General features: G+C 35.9%; 1 protein-coding gene across 1 annotated transcript in view; it reads left to right on the top strand.

Moving 5' to 3' along the window:
• The window catches only part of SATB1 (SATB homeobox 1), a 94040-nt gene extending 85261 nt beyond the window's left edge, over window positions 1-8779 (top strand). The window contains exons 10-12 of the mRNA XM_044679794.1: window positions 5269-5472; window positions 6066-6161; window positions 7853-8779. Coding sequence (XP_044535729.1) covers window positions 5269-5472; window positions 6066-6161; window positions 7853-8362 — 810 coding nt within the window. The 3' untranslated portion in view covers window positions 8363-8779. The remainder of the gene's footprint in view (window positions 1-5268; window positions 5473-6065; window positions 6162-7852) is intronic.
• Window positions 8780-23519: the final 14740 nt, after the last annotated feature.

The raw sequence follows: 23519 nt of genomic DNA on the forward strand, positions 1-23519 counted from the left end.
TGTCTAGTGTAGTTTAGTCTACAATACTGAAGTTTTTTAGTTAGAAGTACTATTTAATGGATTATGTACTTAATCCTTGTGCATACTAGATGCTAAAATGTAATTCATGCTTTTCACTAAAATGTTTGTATCAAATACCTCCCTATTTAGATTGATTTCTTTTAATACCACATATTATTATACCATATACCCCAGAGATTGGAACAAAATAAGCCTGAAAATAATACATAAAAGGAGGGGGGATCAGATCTTAGCATACAATCTATAAAATGTTTTGCCTTTCAGAATTCAAATTACTATTCTATTTCTTCTTTTAAATGTATTTATGCCTTCCTAGTTACAGTGAAAATTATTGTCAATTTTTTTTTTACTTCACAAGGTTTGAAATGCATATACATATATTGTGTGTGTGTGTGTGTGTGTGTGTGTGTGTGTGTGTGTGTGTGTGTGGCAGGTAAGGGACTATCTCTATCTCTCTAGAAAACTAAAGTATTTTTCAAGGAAAACTAGTTTGGTTCAGAACTATCTGCTAAAGCGTAGTTTGTGCTCTATGGAGGGATCGCTCTGGCAAGGTTTGGGAGGTACAATAAATTCATTCCTGAAAGGAGGTTACTTTACTCAGTCAATTAAAATCAGTGTGCACCCCTTATCCATTATAATGTTGGAAAGTGAATTGACTTGAATTAACTGTTCTAAAAAGAGAGTGGAGTGGAAATCAGAGATTTAGTTTGGTAGGAAATTAGCAGCTGAGAGACGAAGGTGCCAGGATTTTTTATTTAAATGTGGTACAACAAGATCCTGTCAGTAAAGCACATCATTAGAATATTGAGATGAGAACCGCTCATTTCTGCTTTAAAATGAGCATACAGTCATGTGCCTCGTGGACTGTAATAAATTGCAATTGTTGTTATCTTTGAGTTTTGTGTTCTCCTTTTTTTTTTTCTTCTCTGTGATAGTTTGGCTCTCATTCTGCATTCTCATTTTTTTTAAACCTCTTATGTTTCTTTAATAAATCCCTAACCAAAAACACTCCGAAGATCCTTATTTATTTTTTATCCATCTTGGGTTTAGCATCTTTTTCACCGTTTTCTTGCTTACTGTAGCAAGACATTTGCAGATGGTACTTGGTTACTATAAAGTGTATAACAGTATTTCCTTTGTGGCAGATGGATTTAAGACTTTTAGTTCTCAATAAATGTAGGTTTACAATACATAACTTTACAGGATTTGTGTTGTATATAACAGGTTTGAACATATTATCTCAGAATTCATCTGCATGGCATTTTCAGCTTATCTAGGGCCTGTGCCAGTTGTTGGGTTTGTGTTTTTTCTTTTTCTTTTTCTTTTTCTTTTTTTTTTTTTTAAGTAATAAGGGAAGCATTGTGATTGATAGCAGCTAAAGGCGTGATTTTGAATAGAAACAAAGGGTTTGGAACAGAAGGTGTCAAATTAAACTTTGTCAGTTTGAAAAGTAGTAACATCCTGAAAGTTTTACTAATTTATTTACATGTGGCTACTGTTTATATTTTGCCCTCTTTATATTCAGTGTAATGTTGCTTGGCAAATTTACTATGTTTAAAGTTTAGGTTGTTCCTTGTACCATTTTAGTTTCCTGAGAATGGATTGGCCTAATTATTTTAAGACTGTTACTTCCCTCCCCATTTGCTTTTTTTTTTCCTTTCTACAGATTGTGTAGAACAGTTGTGATCTATTTTAGCTCGTGGTTTCCCATCCCCACTTTCTGGTCATGCAATGTTTTAAGAGCCACAGTCCTTTCTGGAAACAGAGTCATATTTTCATTTTGAAAGAAAGAAAAAGCTGTAGTATATTCCTACTTGTCTGTTCTCTCCAAACACTCTTCCTCCCCAAACACCTATACCTTCCCCTTAAAGGAAAAAAAAAATCAAAACACTTCTTCGGAGAACTCAGTTGTGTTCCTCAGCTGTTGCAGAGTATTATTTCAACTTGTTTACTACTGAATAGTCTTTAGATTTCTTGTCCTCCTGTGTTCCATAGTACTGACCTGGCAAATAGCGTTAAGGATTTGAGTTTGGTTTTACAGGAGATGTATCTTGACTTCAGTCCCTTCTGATAATATTCTGTCATCACTAATATAATCTCAATTAATAAGCAATTAAAACAGCCTATCCAGACACTAAAAGTTAGCTATATATGATAGTATTAAAATAACCCAAACCTGATTTTCACCATCACAATTGTAATGAGCCAATTACTTCCACATTGCCACAAAACTGGCGTATCAAAATGTCTGTTTTTCATTATGGTTCTAAGTGAACGCACTTTAAGAAAATCGCCTTTTTTTTTTTTGTTAGAATATCCTTGCAGAATTAACAGTTCCCAGCTGCAGCTTTAAATATTTTCTAAGAAGCATCTGATTTCAGTCTCTTAAAATCATCCTATCGCCTTGAAAGGCTAACAGAGACATGCTTCAACTTATAATTCATCAAATTATTTTTAGATAAGGAATTAGAAGTATTATTTCAGGGCAGAGGTTAATAGCAAACTACTGGAAATGTTATGTTAGTCATGGGCAATTAATAAAAATAAGGATCCATCTCATAAGTATAGAAACACAGAAGTGACAATATAAGCAAAATATTTGTTGAATGAGTCAAGGCTCTTTTTCTGAAATATTTGTTAAACCAGCATGAACGTGATTGTTTAGGAATTAGCTATCATTATTAGCCATTCTGAAAGAACTAATGATTTTCTTTTCCAAAGAACATCTGTGATCCACATGTTTTCACATATATCCAAGTGCTAACCGATCTCTATATAACTTTAAGAAAAGTTTCTAAAGGATTTTCAAGTTCTTTGATGTTTCTCCATACTCACAGCAGCTTTTTAACATCTATATGTGTTCTCAAGTGATCCCCCTGCTCATCTTGAGTTTCATATTGGGGATATGACCCATCGTCCTAAGAGGAAATTTCTGGAATTCTTAGTGATGCCCTTAGTGGGATATGAACCACTTGATTAGGATTCCTAGTAAATATGCCTTTTGGTTCTCCAATTTCACTGGCTTCTAAAGGATATGTGTTGATGCGATCATTTGTAGTATTCAGGATAGTATTGGAAACTTAAAGGTAACACTGTCAACAGGGACAATAGAGAAAGGGATATATGATTCCAGCCCCAGGTAGGTGAAGACTGATGCACATGAGAATCAAGAATGTACATTCACAGGAGAGGAAGGATCCAGATCCTACCTGGCATTACCAAAGGTCCAGTATTCATTTCTGTGGGTCTCTTAAGGCAAAGTTACAATTTGAGATTTCCCATTATCGTCTTTGCCTTAATTCCAAAAGGATAGCTTACCAGTAGGACTTATAAGCTAATACCTCAAATTTGCATCATGCTTTAAGTTGTACAAAGTATTTTCTTCACAACACCTTTGGAAGGTTACACAGTACAATGATTATTAACCCCCTGATAAAGTTGGACTGAGGCTCAAAAGGGTTAATGACTTGCTAGTGAAATATTATTCCTCATTACCATAATTGCATCTATAAACATTTAATGAAGATGATTGTTCTCCTAGTTTCCTGTATTCCTTGAAAAATACAGGCGAGGAAATTTCCTTAGAAATTTTGGAATACTAACTAAAGAATTATTCATTTAAGTTAGAAAACACAGTTGTTATGGTTAAACCTTCTTATACATCAGTCATTGAATTAAATGTGTGGGATGAAGTCAGGAACATACAGAGAACTAGATCCCGGCCCTCCAAAAACAATCCTCTTGGACAAGCAGTAGATCCATGGACTGCTTTAGGATAAATGAGGAGCCCAAGCCACTTTGGGTGACCAAAATGTCCAAAAGGCAACTATTTCTTCTAATCATTTCCACTGAGTTTTCACCACATGCCTATAAATTCTGGGTAGAAGTTATTGCCTAGAAAATTGAATTACTAATACTTAAGAACTAAATGCATAAATATGGAAATCTTTATAACAAACTATAATCTTTCCCCTAAATTATAAGCATGTAATTCTGTTGGAAGTAGAATCATTTCTTACATGTTTACCAATTTGGAAGGGGAATTCCCTCTTCATATTTTGAAAAGAAGAAAAAGGGAGATGGAGAAATTAAGTCCACCACCATTCTTAACTTCCCCTAGATTTCGGTCCAAGGTGAAAAAAGAAAAAAAATTCTGCTTACAACTGAACAGTCCTGGTCCTGTCTAACACCGGATCATCAAAGGAAAAATTTGCTTTCTGCTCTTGACTGGCTTTTTTTTATTGCCTTTACTGTCCTTTTCTACAAAATGAATTGGTGCCACTTTCTAGCAATCACATTTGAATCTGTCAGTACTGGAGCATTCCCATGGCATCTCTATCCCACAGAACCCTCTTAACAAGTTTGGCAGTCAAGCAACTAGAGAGTAACTCCTGTGAGGCAGGAAGTATGCATGGTGCTATCTAGGTATGCTATAGGAAATTCCTTAAAGTTAAACCATTGATATTTCAAAGTAATTATGACTCAGACCTTTACACTCACATCTAATTAGGACTCACCAAAGAACCTGTTTAGGGCACATTTGGTTTTTTGTACTTTTTTTTCTTCCTTCTAGTATTTAAGGAAAAATGAACTATTTGGCCTTCCAACCACATTTGTACATTGAAGCTAAGGAACAAACTTTTGTCAAGGGATCCTTTTCTTTTAAAAGTATGTTTCTTAAAAGTCTCCATCCCTGTGGTTTATGTTAAGCAACTCTTTAATAAACAAAAACCCAAGTGCTATAGTTCTTGTTCAAAATAAGGAAAATATTAAATAATAGCAAGGAACTCTTTTTAAGGAAAAAAGTAATTCCCTAAAGGGGACATCTTTACCTATACTAAATGTCCTCAACGGAGAACAAATTAACATATGCCAATAGGAAGAAAAATGTGCAAGAGCAGGCAGACGCTGAAGCTTGATAGACTTCTATTCGTGCAGTCTGGAATTTTTGACAAAGGATTTCATGCTCTGGAGCCTTGAAAACATATTTTTAATCCCTAAACTGGAAAACTGGGAATGCCGATACAAGCAGAGATGACAAACCTCTCTTGCATAGGGAGGTTTTAGATGCAAATTAAAAGAATTTTAATGGTCATAGAATTACTGATAGATCACAGTCCAGAGGAGTCTTTGAAATCACAATGAAGAGTTTACTTTGGTATCGATTTACCTTAAATACAAAAGGGAGAATGTTTTTGTCCACCACCCACTACTCTAAGCTGACCATACAGTGTAATTATCTTTAAGGGGTGGCTGTGTGAACTGTTACGCTGGAAAGAAGACCCATCTCCAGAAAACAGAACGCTGTGGGAGAATCTCTCCATGATCAGAAGGTTCCTCAGTCTTCCTCAGCCTGAACGAGATGCCATTTATGAGCAAGAAAGCAATGCTGTTCATCACCATGGTGACAGACCTTCCCACATTATCCATGTTCCAGCAGAACAGATTCAGGTTAGTTTACCTTGGCCAATCCAATATAGCACTAAGTAAATAAAGCTTGAAACTTAGCAAAGGAAATGAGTGTTTCTTTTCTTCCTGCCAGACTAAAGAGGCTTCTTAGCAAGATATAACAATACATTATCATCTTCCTTGGAAGATAAAAGGAGAATCAGTGTGTCCTTTCTCTTTTTGTGTGCATTTTCTTAATGTGACAGTTTTTCTTTGGCACTTGTAGCTCGTATAGAGTCTTTTTTGATGGGAGGTTATTAGTAGTAATATTAGTACTACTAGTAGTAGTATGTGTGGATTTTTAAAAAAATTGTTGGCGGGTTGGCTGGCTTGTACCTTTGTTTTTAATCCAAGCCCACCTCTGATTGACACTATTTTTTTCTCCCAAGTAAAGGAATAAATGTTGAAGTGGAGAAAGTTTCTTACAGACTTAGCATCTCTGTATCTTGGAGTAAGTCCAAGAATCAAAAAGAAGTACAACCATATCTGCTTCTTCATCTTCTCTCCCGTTCACTGTTAATGTCCTTCTTCCCACTGTCCCTCCCTTAGAACTCCAAAATCAGGGGTGAGTCAATATATGTTTGTTTTTCCTTCAGAGCCCCTCTCCCACCACCCTTGTGAAAGGAGAGCCTAGAGGTACTTTCTCACCAAGCCTGCTGACCCCTGGACCATGGCTGGGTGCTGCTCCACAGGTGAGCTGGCACGAGTTAAACATGTCAGGGAGAGAAAGGGGGCATTTCAAGGACCCACTCCCTCCATCAGAGAGAAACAGTTTAGTATTACTTGGGGAAAAAAACAACCCCAACACACAATGGCAGCAACCCTGAGAAAAGCCTTTGCCACGTAATTCAACCTGTGCTTAGGAAGAAATGAGAGTCCCCTCCCTGCTCCCACACAAAAGGGCTAGGCTCTGGGTTCGCAATGTCAGATTCTGGATTCCTGTGGTTCCTTGGGGTGTCCTTTGCTTTTACTGCTTTAAGGGTGAACTTAATGCTACACTGTCATTCATTGCTTGTTGAGAGATCTAAAGGGATCTTTTCAGTTTCCTCTTTGGAGAGAAAACAGTTGGCTGGCAGAATCCCCCAACTCTGCTATCTTTGCAAATCTCTCATTATCTCTATAGGAGAAAATACATATATATTTACAAAGCGATGAAGAATGGACTTTTCCAGCCACTAGGAAAATCCATGAGTGTGTATTAAAGATAAAACACATTGAAAAAGACAGTCCCTTAGGATATCAAGCACTAAAATAATCGTGAAAGCCTGAAAAATTTACTGTTTGATTTAGCAAAAAGAAAAAAGAAAAAGATATATGTTAAGTAATAAAACAGTACATGTTTGAAAATGTAAATTGTTTTTAATAAAATTGCTTCTTAGGGGGATAAAAGGAAATGCTTATGCACAGTATAAACATTCTAATATTTTGCTGCTTACTCAGGTTGATTTGCCTTGCTGGTTTGAAAAAAGTATCTACAGTGTACAATGTGTGAATGTGTCATATTTATTATATGTAATTATATATGGCAAATTACAGCACATAGACTTCCTAATTATTAACAAGTATGCATACACTAAATTTGAAGCCTTCTAATATGAGTTTGGCCTAGAGAAAAAGTCTTTACAGACCAGAATTGGCTAGAGTGAAATTTTATTACTCAATCATGGTGAAGATGTCCATTGATATAGCCTGTTTGGCCTTTGTTATCTAATTTCTCTTGGTGTCGGTTGACAAGAAAGCCATAAATTAGTGACTCTCCCTATTTCTTCTGAACCAAAAAGGGATGGTAACTCTAACAGTAATAGATCTTGATGAATTGACATGTTTTAAATGTGATCTTTGAACAAAGTACCATTTTCTGGTCCCTGGTTGAGAATAACACATGTACACATACGTGTACACACACACACATGTACACATACATATTTCTTTCTATTGGGTCCTATAGCTCACTTTTAAAAATATCTTTAATTCCACTGATTCTAAATCTTCATTCTCACTATCTTTGTTAATTACTTACACCATAATAATTTTCTTGGTCAACTTCTCATTTGATTTGGATCCTCCAAGTTGAGTTTATTGTTTACCTTTTCCAGAATGCTACATGATCACTTTTCAGACCAGAGGCTGAAAATCAGGGTTGGAAATGTTCTGCCAATGCCTGATGATCCACCATATTAGTATCCCTCCTTTGTAGGTCACCTTATTATTATTATTATTTTTTAATGTTGCAAGCCATTTAGCCTTTCTATGCTTTCATTCCAACTCTTTGTTCCTTTAAGAAGCCATTTGTGAAAAATGAGGACTACTTTTTTTTTATTCTCATAGACTTTATAAATTAATATAAAAGTAGAACTTACTTTTTTTCTTGTCTTTATAGCAGCAGCAGCAACAGCAGCAGCAGCAGCAGCAACAACAACAGCAGCAGCAGCAGCAGCCCCAACCCCAGCAGCAACAGCCTGGGCCCCGACTTCCCCCTCGGCAGCCTACTGTCGCTTCACCAGCTGAGTCGGAAGATGAAAATCGACAGAAGACTCGACCTCGAACAAAAATTTCTGTTGAAGCTCTGGGAATTCTCCAGAGCTTTATACAAGATGTAGGCCTGTATCCAGATGAAGAAGCAATCCAGACTCTCTCTGCCCAGCTCGACCTTCCCAAGTATACTATTATTAAGTTCTTTCAGAACCAGCGATATTATCTCAAGCATCATGGGAAACTGAAGGACAATTCGGGTTTAGAGGTGGATGTTTCAGAGTATAAGGAAGAAGAATTACTGAAAGATTTGGAAGAAAGTGTCCAAGATAAAAATGCAAACTCCCTTTTTTCAGTGAAATTAGAAGAAGAATTATCGGTGGAAGGGAACACGGACATTAATGCTGATCTGAAAGACTAAGATAAAAGTATTATTTTCATTCAACAGTGCCACTGGTATTAACTAATTAAATGAAAATTCCATCTTGCATTCTCTCAGAAACCTTTGTTGTTCATTGTTTGGCCAATAAGTCTTCAGAAACTTGTGCACACACACACACACATACATAAACACATGCGCACACACACACACACACACAGACATACAGACACATGAAATGAAAAAAAAAAAGGATAATTCAGACCGCTAAATGTTTTACTCTGTTTTACAAACTGCTCTACAGCTACAGATGAAGCATTGAGGATTGTTTGATATTAATTTGTGTTCACTGGCTACACCCTGTTGTATCCAATAAGCATGATACCAGTGATTTTTGATTCTGGAGCTTTCAAAGAAGCATTACAACTTCGGTGATTATTGTTTCATTTTATTATTATTATTATTAATTATTATTATTATTATTACTGTAACACTCCACACTTGATCTTTGGAAACTCACACTTATTTTAAAGAAAAAAGAGAGATTGTTGCTCTTGCTCTATTGTATGTTACAAAAGAACTATATACTGTGGAATGCAGTTTTAAAATAACACACGCCAACAAATGCCTTGTATTATATGGCACTGCCGTAATTCAGATTTGTTTTCTTTTTTGGAAATAAAAGGTCACTGTAATATTTTTTTTCATTTTCATTGTTACATGATTTTTAAAAATGGAAAGAAAATGTGAAACACAATTTAGTCCTCATTATTTATTTGTAGATCCTGCAGCATCATGTTGTAATTAATTTTTTTTGGAAGTTTCCGTTAAATGTAATATTGCTTCTCTTGTTATCATACTGATTCTTTTCTATTTATAAATGTATTTTGATGGGCAGTAAAACAAAGTGTCTTAAAAGTTTTAAATAGAGAAAATGTGCTTTACACAGTTGCCTATAAAAAGTGCTCGATGTTATCCAAGCAATTCATACTATAAGCTTCACTCTTATTGTTGTATGCAATTTTTACTATCATGCAAATAAGCTTAGGTAAATAAAACTAATAGATCACCTTAGAAACTTATGCAATTAATGTGAAAATAATTGATGTTTGCAATGTGTCTTCCTTTGGTTTACAATCAATTTTAAAGCTACATCTGTATAAATTTTCTGTACAAAGGTGTATTTCTTTTTTATGAGTTTATTGCTATGAAAACACCAGTTCTTTTGTTACAGCTGGCTGTTTTTATAAGTGTATCACAATTTTCTTTATGCAGAACTGTTCTGACTAGGAGTGGTTATTGACTGTAACTACACAATTAAAATTGTTTGTATGGTATGCTATGGTAGGGTTTGTCTGCTTATGTGTGCTCACCGTAGAGGAGCTGGAAGGATTGCCCTCTCTCTTTAGGTGGCTGGTAGTGCTCTCTCAACAGTACCTTGTTGAGTTTCGAGAGAACAGCTCAGAAGTTCTCTCTCAAGATTGATATTAGCCTTTGTAGAATGTACATGTTGATGGCATGTGTGTGTGCGTGTGTGGAGAAGATACACACACACACACGCACATACACACACACACAGACACACAGACATTGAAGCTCCACAATGAAAATCATAACCTGCCTTGTCTTGGTTAGCATTTTGTCTGCTAACCGGAGATAGCAGGATATCCTTGAGTCAAAAAGCTATCAGGCACAAACATATTTACAGTCGCTGGCAGCGATACTCTTACCATGGGTCAAGCTGCTTTTATTTTGCGCTACGTGAATTATGCTCGCACTGTTCCTTATACTAATGTAGAAACACTTTAAAAGGCCATTAAGAGTCACATAAAATAAATAGAAAAAAAAATGGCCTTTGAAACAAATTTCTTAGTAAGCAAGATTTTGAAGAATAGTTAATAGCTATTAGTCATTCCAGTAACTCAAAAGTTTGGAGTTCATTGGACTGCCTCTGTTCTTCCATGTATAGGAACTACTATAGTAGGAACAGGAGAACACAAAGTCTGAAGCCTCAAGTTATGACTTTGTTTCTCCTAGCATTGGTTTTATATTGAGTTAACTAATTCTAGGAAGACTAAAGCTTAGCGAACTACACAGTAGCAAAATCAGACACATTAATTGTCCAGGAATGAAGCGGGGACGTAGTTAGAAAGTATTTCCTTCCTTTTCCGATTTTTTAAATGCTTCTGTCTAACTTCTGTTCTTAATGTTTTCCCAGAAATTTTCTGAACATAGCTAACGGGGGCTAGGAGGTTCCTTGAGAAGGGTTCTACAATTGCCCATTTCCTTTCAGTCCGCCATTTGTCCTACCCCAGATGATATCACTTGTGGGCAGCTGGGCTACTTTAATTTTGAACTTTTACTTACGAAACCGAATTGGAAACATTGAAAACTCCCAATTCAACTTTAAAATACTATTTAATATTGAAGTGCAGAAGAGGTGCCCTGGAGGCAGCTGGTTTCCTAGAAACTTAAGACCACTCAAAAAGTTCCCTTGATTTTTAGTAAGAGTTCAACTTTTAATGCATCTCAGCTCACCATAAACCAAGGAAGAAAATCATTTGATGATTGATTGGAATTAGGAGAATAAAAACATTTGCTATATAACTTATATTCTTCATGTATTTACTTAGAAAGAATATGATTTAATTCATATGTATACATGCAGACAGATAGGGTTTTTCCCCCTAAATTTCCTTTTCTATCATTTCCTCTGAAAAGGGGCTGGTGGTAAAGAAGGAAACAAGTATTTTGACAGTTGTATTGTTTTTCTTTTCATTTTTTAAAAAAAAATCTAATACAAGAAACCAAGACACACCAAAACACTTTTCTTTTGACCTGAAGCTCAGGCTTCCAGGTAAGATTTTCCTTTGTCATTCCAAAAGATTCCCCGCTTTCTTTTGGATTGAGAAATAGAGTGGATTGGTTTACTTGTATTGTAAATACTCACCAACAGTAACTGATAACATTCTCTAAGAATCATCATTTAATTCCTTCAGATCAAAGTGTGCATATTAAATAATTTGCCAAGAAGAAATGATGCTAGTAATCAGAGTAGCCATGGTGAGACGATGGGCTTAAAGAAGCTGCTTTAGGGAAAGATCAAACTTTAACAGTGCATTATTGATCTGTCTAGTCCTCCTTTGGTTTCCCGGATGGATCCTGACTGGCCTCATAAAGGCAGCATGCTAGAGCAGAGCGTTATCTGGAGTCCAAGGACCTGGGTTTGAAGCCCAGCCTTGCTACTTACTACTAAATGACTGGGTAAGTCTTTCATATCAGTAGACCTCAATTTCCTCATTTGTCAAATGAGAGCTTTAGACTAGCTGGTCCAGGAGGTCCCCTTCCAGCTCTGAATCCTATGATTTCTTTTTGGGCCAAGAGGCTCATGCACTAAAACTCCATTTGGCAAGCTTCGTTATGTGAAAAGTATCTCGGAGACCTTTTAAAGGTACACATGGCATAGCTTGCTATACTCAAGTATGTCGGCAGAGTCAGGTAGTTCACAGACAACATTCAGCCCTACGAATCTGAATCTGTCATGGACTCCTTCACTCAGCATTCTTCCACTATTACGTAGGACATTTTGTGGCCATATATATGCAAAAGTAAAATGCTTTTGACAGTGTCTTCCCTGGCCCATAGTATGCAGAGTTGATACCTACCTTCCTAGAAGACAAGGTAACTCGTGCAGGTGTCCTAATGACACGATCCTTCATTTCAAGATTGATGCATGTTGTGTGCATCGATTAACATCTTAGCAGTTGTTCCTCTTAAGAAAAAGATTTTTTCAAATAGACGTGACTCTGCTTAGCCAATTATGTAGGTTAAAACTAAAACATTTTCAAGTTGAGTCATACGAACTTCTAGGTATCCAACTGCCATCCCCAATTATACCCATTTCTTCATGCTGATATCCATTGAATACCAAGGTCTTGATGTATTGTACAATCCTATTCTTACTAACTGCCTCCTGATAAGAGAAAGCAATTCATAGCAATGTGCATCATTAGATGATAGAAATGAAGTCCTATGTGTAGGCACATGGGTCCTCGATAAAAATGGGTGGACTGAGTGTGTCCTGGAAGCATTTAAACAAAACCAAATTCTTCCCTGCTAGGATACCGTCACCACCTATCTCCTGTAGATTAGGAAACCGTAAGAGACATTAAAACTGCAATGGTCCGCTCTAATCTCTCTCCGTAAACCTTCTTGTCTTGCTTAACAGTTATAGAAGCTGAGTTGGAAGGGACCTTCCGGCCAACTCCACGATGCCCCTCGTATGGGGTTATTGCTTAAACCCGACATCTGCCTAGGCAGGCCATTCCACTTGTAGATAGCTCTGATCTTTAGGAAGTTTTCCCTCATGTCAAGCCTAAGGAATAAGACAAATGAACATTTTGCCAACCTAAGGATGCACATGATGGTCTTAGTATCTCTTCTGAAGCAATTAAGTCTATATCATTTCAATGCAAAAGCTAAATACTTGCATGATTTTCCGCAGTAGCTAAAGGAGAAGGCATTAACATGCATATTACTAATGAAAATATATACAATATGCTCATTAATGGAGTGTGGTCAACGGTATATATTGACATACTGTACCTGTATTATAATTAATTCCACATGTTGAATAAAAACAGTGCAGAATTGCCTTTTTAAGATATATATTTTCAATTCTTTCTTGCTCCAGAATCTATGCATACGTTCCATATACGATAATTCTATATTTAATTTTGACATGAGAAGCTGTCCAAGTTAAGTTGTGGCTTCCTGACTTGCTATTATTAGTGTGATGTCCCTTCTCACTAACAGTGGCTATGAAGCAACCTGGCACGCAGGAAAGAGCATTGGTATGACAGCGCCGAAGTTCTGTTCTTTTACAATCTACCTATATCACCTTTGACAAGTCATTGAGCCTTACAGGTTCAGCAGCAGCAGAATGAGGGGCTTGAATAAGATAGCCTTGGATCTCTCCCAGCACTAGATCGATGATCCCATGGTCTCGTGATTTCTAAGGATCCTTCTAGCTCTCAGGGGATGGATATCAATTCTAATATTGTTTACCTTTAATAATATGCCCATGGCCTGTAGAATCTACAGAACTGGACCAAGAAGATCAAATACATTATCTTTTTGTCAAGAACTCTGAAGTTTGGACAACACATTGAGAACCAGACTAGCATTTTGTACTTTTATTCCATACCTCCTGCTGTAGACACAGAACTTAAGACTTACATGTTTTTGGAGGCTAGAATCAGTGATTCCCAAAGTGGGCGCCACCACCCCCTGGTGGGTGCTACAGCAATCCAGGGAGGTGGTGATGGCCACAGGTGCATTTATCTTTCCTATTAATTGCTATTAAAAATTTTTAAAAATTAATTTCCAGGGGGCTAAGTAATATTTTTTCTGGAAAGGGGGTGGTAGGTCAAAAAAGTTTGGGAACCACTGGGCTAGATGTTAAGGGCATCCATTCTCCTCCCATTGCGATCACAAAGATTCAGGTTCTGTGGCACCCACACTTGAAATATACTTTTCATTTAAATGGGCAAACCTTTACAAAAGTATTATTTCCAACTTTCCAGTCTTATTAACAGATAGGATGGGGCTCAGACATCCTTGCCAAAGGTAGCTTGGATTTATATGTATGTCTCATGTGACAACTCATTGAGTTATGACCAGATAGTATGACAGATGACCTAATACCAGTGGTCTGTCAAGGAATAATGCCTAAGGAATAATAGTTTTCCATGTAATTATGTACCAAACACAAGGTACTTTTACCTTCTATCCAAACTTCATTTCTTTGTCCCCCAATTTTTTTCTAAAAACCAGTATTTCCCCCCCCCCCACAAAACCCTCAGTTTTCCACTGATACTTTATCTTTAACATTTTCTGAGCAAATAATTTGGAACCAAAGTAGTCTGGAAAGTTAACAGGTCAATAAGCACTTATGCCCCCAGACACTATACTAAGAATTGAGAACATAATGAAAGGCAACAGCACTATCCCTGCCATCAAGGAGCTCATAGTCTAAGGAAAGACATACACTGCAACCATACAGCAAGCACAAATGCAGAAAGACACATCAGATTGAATAATTTATCATTTTATGTATGTGAAAATTCCTTTATAGATGAGACATTTTCTTCCTCAATCTGATAAAGAATGTACCAAGCACTATACTTGGTTTTGGGGATACTAGACAAAGATAAAATAGGCCTTGCCCTCAAGGGAAAATCTTAGGCTCTTTCCAGGAAGATATTATGTACCTGTGGTCCATATAAGCTCCAAGAATCATTATCCCAATTCCTATGCTCTCAGACAAGTCTTGGATTCCAGATCAAGGCTATATATCTCCCTTAAGGGGTACCTCCTGAAAATTTGGGAATGATTCTCTAATGCTATTGGCTTGGAGTCCCATAAAGGTGCTTCCTCTAAGATTATCAGTTATTTTAGTCAACTAACCTTAAGGAACTTATAGAAAGAGGCATTTTATTAATGTGATATAAAAAGAGCTACTGAGACAAAATATCCTCTTTAAAAGTTTGTGATTCATTTTCACACAAAAAGTAGGAGTCCAAGGGAAGTGAGCTCAAAAGTACATGTGACAAAGTAATAATTCATTGTTCCAATCTGCCAAATGCCCTTTTCTCCCATGCAGGGGTACTCAAGAAGTGCCCCTTAAAATGGTTCAATTTGCTCAATTCTAGCCTTTAGAGACTGGTTTTCGGTTATAATCTTTTGGTTTTCCTTTTGAATCTGGTCTGTTTGGTTCTTCAAGGCTTCCAGCTGGTCATTTCTGGACTTCAATATGCTTATCAATTCATTTGATTTCTGAGCCTCACTTTCTAATTGTGAAATTCTGCCTTTTAGCTGTTATTTTCTTGCCAGATTCCTTCCATCTTTCTCATAATCTCAGATTTGAACTCTTCAAGAGCTCACTTACCTTGGACTCCTACTTTGTCTACTGTCCATTATCACCTCTATTATTTAACATTGTACTAGAAACACTAGCAGTAGCAATTAGAGAAGAAAAAGATATTGAAGGTATCAAAATAGGCAATGAGGAGACTAAGCTATCACTCTTTGCAGATGATATGATGGTCTACTTAAAAAATCCTAGAGAATCAACTAAGAAGCTTGTAGAAATAATCAACAACTTTTGCAAAGTTGCAGGATACAAAATAAATGCACATAAATCATCAGCATTTCTATATATTTCCAACACATCACAGCAGCACGAGGTAGAGAAACACCATTTAAAATCACACTAGACAATATAAAATACTTAGGAATCTATCTACCAAAACAAACACAGGAATTATACGAAAACAACTACAAAACACTTTCCAAACAATTAAAACTAGATCTAAACAATTGGTAAAACATTGATTGCTCATGGGTAGGACGAGCTAACATAATAAAAATGAGCATTCTACCCAAATTAATTTACCTATTTAGCGCCATACCTATCAAATTACCAAAAAACTTCTTTACTGAATTAGGAAAAACTACAACAAATTTCATTTGGAATAACAAAAGATCAAGAATATCAAGGGAGATAATGAAAAAAAAATGTGAAGGAAGGTGGCCTAGCAGTACCAGATATTAAACTATACTATAAAGCAGCAGTCATCAAAACAGTATGGTACTGGCTAAGAGACAGAAGGGAGGATCAGTGGAATAGACTTGGGGTAAGTAATGTCAGCAAGACAGTGTATGATAAACCCAAAGAGCCCAACTTTTGGTACAAAAATCTACTATTTGACAAAAACTGCTGGGAAATTTGGAAAACAATATGGGAGAGATTAGGTTTAGATCAACATCTCACACCCTACACCAAGATAAATTCAGAATGGGTGAATGACTTGAATATAAAGAGGGAAACTATAAAAAAATTAAGTGAACACAGAATAGTATACCTGTCAGATCTCTGGGAAAGGAAAGATTTTAAAACCAAGCAAGAGTTAGAGAAAAATACAAAATGTAAAATAAATAATTTTGATTATATTAAATTAAAAAGCTTTTGTACAAACAAAAACAATGTAGTTAAAATCAGAAGGGAAACAACAAATTGGGAAAAAATCTTTATAACAAACAACTCGGACAGGGGTTTAATTACTCAAATATACAAGGAGTTAAATCAATTGTATAAAAAATCAAGCCATTCCCCATTTGATAAATGGGCAAGGGACATGAATAGGCAATTTTCACATAAAGAAATCAAAATTATCAATAAGCACATGAGAAAGTGCTCTAAATCTCTAATAATTAGAGAAAAGCAAATCAAAACAACTCTGAGATATCACCTCACACACCTAGCAGATTGGCTAAAATGAGAGAAGGGGAGAGTAATGAATGCTGGAGGGAATATGGCAAAATTGGGACATTAATGCATTGCTGGTGGAGTTGTGAACTGATCCAACCATTCTGGATGGCAATTTGGAACTATGCTCAAAGGGCTATAAAAGATTGCCTGCCCTTTGATCCAGCCATACCATTATTGGGTTTGTACCCCCAAAGAGATCATAGATAAAAAGACTTGTACAAAAATATTTATAGCTGCGCTTTTTGTGGTGGCAAAAAACTGGTAAATGAGGGTATGCCCTTCAATTGGGGAATGGCTTAACAAATTGTGGTATATGCTAGTGATGGAATACTATTGCGCTCAAAGGAATAATAAACTGGAGGAATTCCATGTGAACTGGAAAGACCTCCAGGAATTGATGCAGAGAGAAAGGAGCAGAGCCAGAAGATCATTGTACACAGAGACTGATACACTGTGGTAAAATAGAATGTAATGGACTTCTGTACTAGCAGCAAAGCAATGACCCAGGACAGTCCTGAGGAACTTATGGAAAAGAACGCTACCCACATTCAGAGGAAGAACTGCTGGAAACACAGAAGAAAAGCAACTGCTTGAATACATGGGTTAATGTGGACATGATTGGGGATGTAGACTCGAAACTACCACACCAATGAAACTATCAACAATTTGGAAATAGGTCTTGATCAATTTACACACGTTAAAACCAGTGGAAATGCGCATCGGCTGGCAGGGGGGGGGAGGGGGGAGTAGGGGGGTAAAGGGGAAAGTAAGAGCATGAATCATGTAACCATGTTAACTTTTCCAAAAAAAAATAAAAATTATTAAAGGGAAAAAAAATAAAATGGTTCAATTTGTTTGCTGGACTTCTTGTTAAGCTGTCATTCTATATCCTGTCTCTCCTTGGTCCCCAGTGTAGATCCTAATGTCAACCGATGTGGGAATACTGCTAGGACATTGATGGGAAGAGAAGTTTGACTTCCACTTGACTTGTAGAAATGTTTCCTTCATTCACGAGGAAGAAAATCTGTGATGAGACCTTCAGACCGTGGCCAAAGCCAAGGCTAAAATCAAAACCTTTGCCAATCCTCTCTGTGCAGTTTTTCCTCAAGTATTTGCTGGAATGCTCCCTCTCTCTCCTGAGTATCCACTCACTGGCACTCACTGATTCCAGCCAACTCAATGCTTTTATTGACCAATATGCCTAATAATAACAATGTAAACATTTCTACCTCTTAAAAGAGACTTAATAATAAGAGAAATGTATGTGAAAATAACCCTGAAGTTCCACTTCACAGTCAACAAATCGTCAAAGCTAACAAAGATGGGACAGGTCATTGTGAGATGTTGTGGAAAGATAGGTACATCTAATGCATTGTTGGTAGGGTTGAGAATCAACAAATCATTCTGGGAAGCAACTTGGAATTAATAATAATAGAAGGAATTTCAGAGTGCAACCCTGAGTATTTTTATTCCAGTTTTACAGATGAGGAAACTGAGGAAGACAGAGGGTAAGTGACCTGTCTAAAGTTATAAACTAATGTCTGAGACTGGTCTTCCTGACTCCAACTCCAATGCTCCATAAACTGTGCCATTTAACTGCCTCCGTACACTTTAACCCAGATATTCCTTTTCTAGACAAAGAGATCACTGAGAAAAAAAAAAAGAAAGGCTCTATATTCACCAAAATGTTTATAGCAGCACTTTTTTCCTGTAACAAAGAACTAGAAACAAAGTAGATGCTCATCAATTGGGGAATGACTAAGCAAATTGTGGCACATGAACAAAATGTAATATTACTGTGTGTAAGAAACAATGAACTTAATGAAAACAAAAACCATGAAAAGACTTACATAAACTCATGCAAAGTAAAGTAAGTATAGCCAGGAAAACAATATATACAATGATTATGACAATATAAATGGAAAAAACCAACCACAAACCAATTAAAAATGAATGCTTGGAAATTATAAAGAAAAAGCTTTGCCCCAAAGGTGAGACAGACTACCTCCCCCACTCTTTAGCAGCTGCTGGGAAGAGGATCACAGGTGTGGAATTTCAGAGGGGTTTGAGGTAGTTGTCCATTTTGCTGTGTTTTTCTTCTTCTTCCTCTTCTTTTTCTTTTTAAAATGATTCTTTGTTATAAGGGATGGCTCTCTTAGAAGAGAAAGTGGGGGATCCACGAGAAACCTTAGATAATTCAAAAAACAAAAGACATCAATAAAAATATTAGCCAAAAGACTATGGCAATTCATCAGAAATATTTTACATAATGATCAGAGCAGATTTGTATCAGAAAGACAAAACTAGAACAATATTATATTTAGGTAAACTATAATAGGGCATATTAATAATAAAAACAATAACATTATAGAATTACTTTAATAGATTGATACAGAAAAGATTTTGTCAAATATCTTTCAGTTAAAATATTTAAAAGCATAGGAATAAATGAAGATTTTGTTAATATGGTAAATGGTATGTCTTTAAAATAAAAAAATAATGTTGTGTATCACTAGAGGTCTTTTCAATAAGATAGGGTAAAGCAAGAGGCCAATGTCAACAGACCAAGAAAAAAAATTGATTGAATTAACCTAGGCAAAGTAGTAGAAAAAAAATTACTTTGTGGAAGTGATATAATGATGTTCATGACCTTGGAGGATCAACTAAACTAAATCAATCAAACCAATAATTTCATTAAAGTAGTAGAATATAAAATAAAACTATGTAAATCATTAGCCTTTCTCTGAATTACCAACAAAATTCAGCATAAAGAGAAAGATAAATTCCACTGAGAATAACTACAGAATCTATACCATTTTTAGGAGTCCGCCTACCAAGGCATGCAGAAGAACTATATGAATACAATTACAAGAAATGTTGCATAAATAGTGACCTAAATATCTTGAGGCATATTAATTGCTCGTGGTTGGGCCCATGCCAAACTAATAAAATAGTGATCAGGAAGAAAAAGAGGAACAAAGTGTCAAGAATCTCATGGAGAATAATAGGAGCAAAAGGGATCTGGCAGGGGGCAGCTGGTAGCTCAGTGGATTTAGAGCTAGGCCTAGAGACGGAAGGTCCTAGGTTCAAATCTGCTCTCAGACACTTCCCAGCTGTGTGACCCTGGGCAAGTCACTTGACCCCCATTGCCTACCCTTACCACTCTTCCACCTATAAGTCAATACACAGAAGTTAAGGGTTTAAAATTAAAAAAAAAAAAAAAAAAAAAAGGGTGTGGCAGTATCAGATTGCAAAGCATTAAAATACCATAACTGTCAAAATTATTTGGTACTGGTTAAAAAGTAATTTGTATCTAATAAAGATATATATGGTTCCATTTATAATTTTATAATCTTTTTTTATTCTCCTCTATGTAACAAGATGTTCATTTGATTTAGGGTTCATTAAATTCAGACAAAATTAATAAATTTTATAAATTATTCCAAGAGTTCTTCAAAGGAAACTGATCACTTTGGTGCTAAAATGACCACCCAAATCTCTTGTCTGCTAAAAGAACTCAAGTAGAAATGGATGCCTTTTACTTGTAGGATGGCTAACTGTACCATGATACAAGTAAGTAATAAATATTACTTAACAATAAAAAATGATGCAACAACTCCAACGTTAACTTATATCCACCTTTGATTATCTTTGTTAATTTTCTGGCTTTGAAGTGAACCTTCAGTGTTATTTCTCTTATAATTAGTGATTTGAAGACAAATGTCATATAACTGTTGATAGTTTGCAATTCTTTTCAGAATTATTATCTGTCAAGCACAGCCATTGGAAGACAGCTTTTGATCTTATGAAATTTCCCCAAAAATGTACCCTACTTTTGAATTTCCTGATTTCTGTCAAGGCCACCAATATCTTTCAGTTCACCTAGATTCACAATGTAGGCATTATTCTTTATTCCTTATTCCTTTCTTATCTCCCTCCCCACATCTAATGAATTGCTAAATCTTGTCAGTTCTTCTTTCAAAACATATTTCTCATTCATTCCTTTCTCTCTCCTCACATAGCCACAACCCTAGTTTTGGCTGTCATCAAATATTACTTGGACTCTTAAAATAGCCTCTTAATTAGTGTTTCTGCCTCAAATCTCCCCCTAATCCAATCCATTCCCCACAATTGTTAAAGTGATTTCCTTAAAGCACAGGCATCCTAATGACTCCAGGACCAAACATAAATTCCTTTTTTGTTGTTAGCATTGTCCTTCATGCCTAGAATACACTCTCTCCCTACCATTGCCTTTTAGAATCCTTTGTTTCCTTTCATTCTTAGCTCCAACACAACCTTCTACATGAAGCATTTCCTCATCACTATAACTACTCTCCTTATCTTTCAATTATTGTATAAATATTTTTCATAAATATGAAAAAAGGTTTGCATGGTTTAACATATATTATTGATATCATTAAAAAACAAAATAATTGTTTTTCATATAATTATAGAGCATCTACATTTTGTCTTTCTCAATAGAATATAAGCTCTTTGAGGCTAGGTATTGTTTCTTTGTTCTTGCATCTTAGCAGTTAACACAGTGTCTGCCACAGAGTCAACACATAATAAATGTTTGTTTGTTGATTTATTTGTCACCATAAAGAGGTTAGAGAAGCATAAAAAGACATATGAACTGACAAAGAGTGAAAGAAGCAAAAATAGCAAATTGATACACACAATGACCACAACACACACACACACACACACACACACACACACACACACACAAACACACACGCACACAACTGACACCAAATTCTGTGTAAGAATATTGACCAGTGACCTTGATCCTGATAAAGAGTTGAAAAAAAAAGTACCTCCCTTCCTTTGTAGAGATGGAGGACCATAGGTATGGAACACTGTATACATTGTCAGAATCAGGAATGTCTTAATTAATTTCATTAAGTGCTTTTTTTTGGTCTTTATTTTTGCTTTTTATAACAAGGGAATTGCTGAATGTCTAGGGGAAGGGACTGGAACAACTTGAGAATGAATGTGATATAAAAACAAAAGATGTCCACTAAATACATTGCCAAATATTTTTCTGGGTAGAAAAAGTAGTTATTTGCTAAAAAGGCATCAGGTCATCTTGAAAGAAACATCTCACTGTTTTCAAGTGAAAAATTCCCTAAGCTCTTGGAAAAAAAAAAAACAACAACATTAAAACTGAAAAAGAAATGTTTCCCCAAATTTGAAATCAACTTTTAAAAAGTAGAACCAGTGAAAATTCTCCAAATATTCCTATATGGAAACTAGTGGCAAAGAGGCCTTACTTTATTTATAAACAATATGTGTTTTCCTAGCATTGTTGAAACTAAAGTACATAATTTTCAGTTATGCATAAATAAAATATGTAATTAAGCAACATTCCATAGTGGATTAAAGAATTAAAAGCTTCAGGTGCAGAAAAAAATAATGTGTTTGGTATTTTCTTTTTCAAGGGAGTATTCTGAGGTGCTACTTTCCGTTTTCTTTTGATATCTTATACACAAATAAATACAGCCTGTCCCAAAAGTCTTAGTGCGGCCATAAGTTTTTGAGGCTTTTAAGATGCCCTGTATATAGATACAGGTGAGAGCAGAGAAAATAAAGACTGATGTCTACTCTATAAATGCAACATAATAGGCAGATAGGGGAAAGCATTAGCCTCATAAGATAAATTAAAATTTTCTTGGGAATAGTCAAAGAAAAAGTTTATTATAACATAAACTTCTACACAATACCTAGTACTGTAAGTTTTAAAAATTATCCTAATTTTTTTCAGTCTAAGTGTCCATAATTTTTTGCTTTGAAGTAGAATACAAAAAAACAGGTCAAGTATTTATTAAGCACCTACTGTGCGCCAGGTACTGTTAAGCAAACAAGAGGTACAGTCAAGTGAATTTATCTTGAACATAAAGGATAAAATATAATGACAATGTGATATGAATACAAGAATATGTAAAGAACACTTCCTTGTCAATTGCCCCCAAGATCTCTTATGAAAAAGAGATTATAAAATACCAATTGCTTCAAACCACTCAGTTGTCAGCATTGGCTAGTATCATCCTGTGAGCAGGTTACTCTGCAGTACATCTCTAGAGAAGAGCAGGATCTTCTTAGAGGGGGAAGTCCACATCTATAATTAATAAAACTCTCAATATACTTGATACAACTCTTCAGGATGGCCTGGAATAGCCCTTACCCTTTGCAGATAAGCTAACACTGTGTGTATGAAATATTGTGTGTATACATTCTACAAGAGTAGGGAGATTCCGGGATGAACGTTTGGCCAAGATTCTCCATATAGACCAAGTTCTTTCCAATTAGTCTCTAAAGAAAGTGTGTGTGACCATCAGGAAATGGACATGTCTGGATCTGGTTTTATTCAGACATGACCTGTTCTCTGTTAAAGCACCTTGAGAGCAATGTTGGCCATCTATCCATCTTTGAATCACCCAGAACTAGCACAATGCCTTGTATTCAATAAATAAGAAATGTTTATTCACAAATCTAATACTGGCTTGTTTAAGCCACTACTTTGAAAGGCCACCTTTCCTACTGATCTGTGAACTTGAATGTAGTACTCTTACTTCACCTATATAGGCTCTGATAGGTTGCAGTTCCAAGTGGAAGCTGCTGCTAGCTTTCAGGGATAACTTCATACAGGGCTACCATCCTTACTCTAGCTCAAAGGCCCCCATTGATATGCTATGTCTTAACAATAAGCCAGTAGACCCAGTTAGTTCTTTAGCAAAGACATTTACTCAAATGGCATAGAAAGAATAATAGCTATAAAGCATTTCCTCCCAATCTTGGGGCATGTTGTCCCCAAAATACATAGAGAGACAATTGGGTTTGGGGGAGAGTGGGCATGACCTTAAA

The sequence above is a fragment of the Gracilinanus agilis genome, chromosome 5 (assembly GCF_016433145.1).
Source record: "Gracilinanus agilis isolate LMUSP501 chromosome 5, AgileGrace, whole genome shotgun sequence".
Taxonomy (NCBI): Eukaryota; Metazoa; Chordata; class Mammalia; order Didelphimorphia; family Didelphidae; genus Gracilinanus; species Gracilinanus agilis.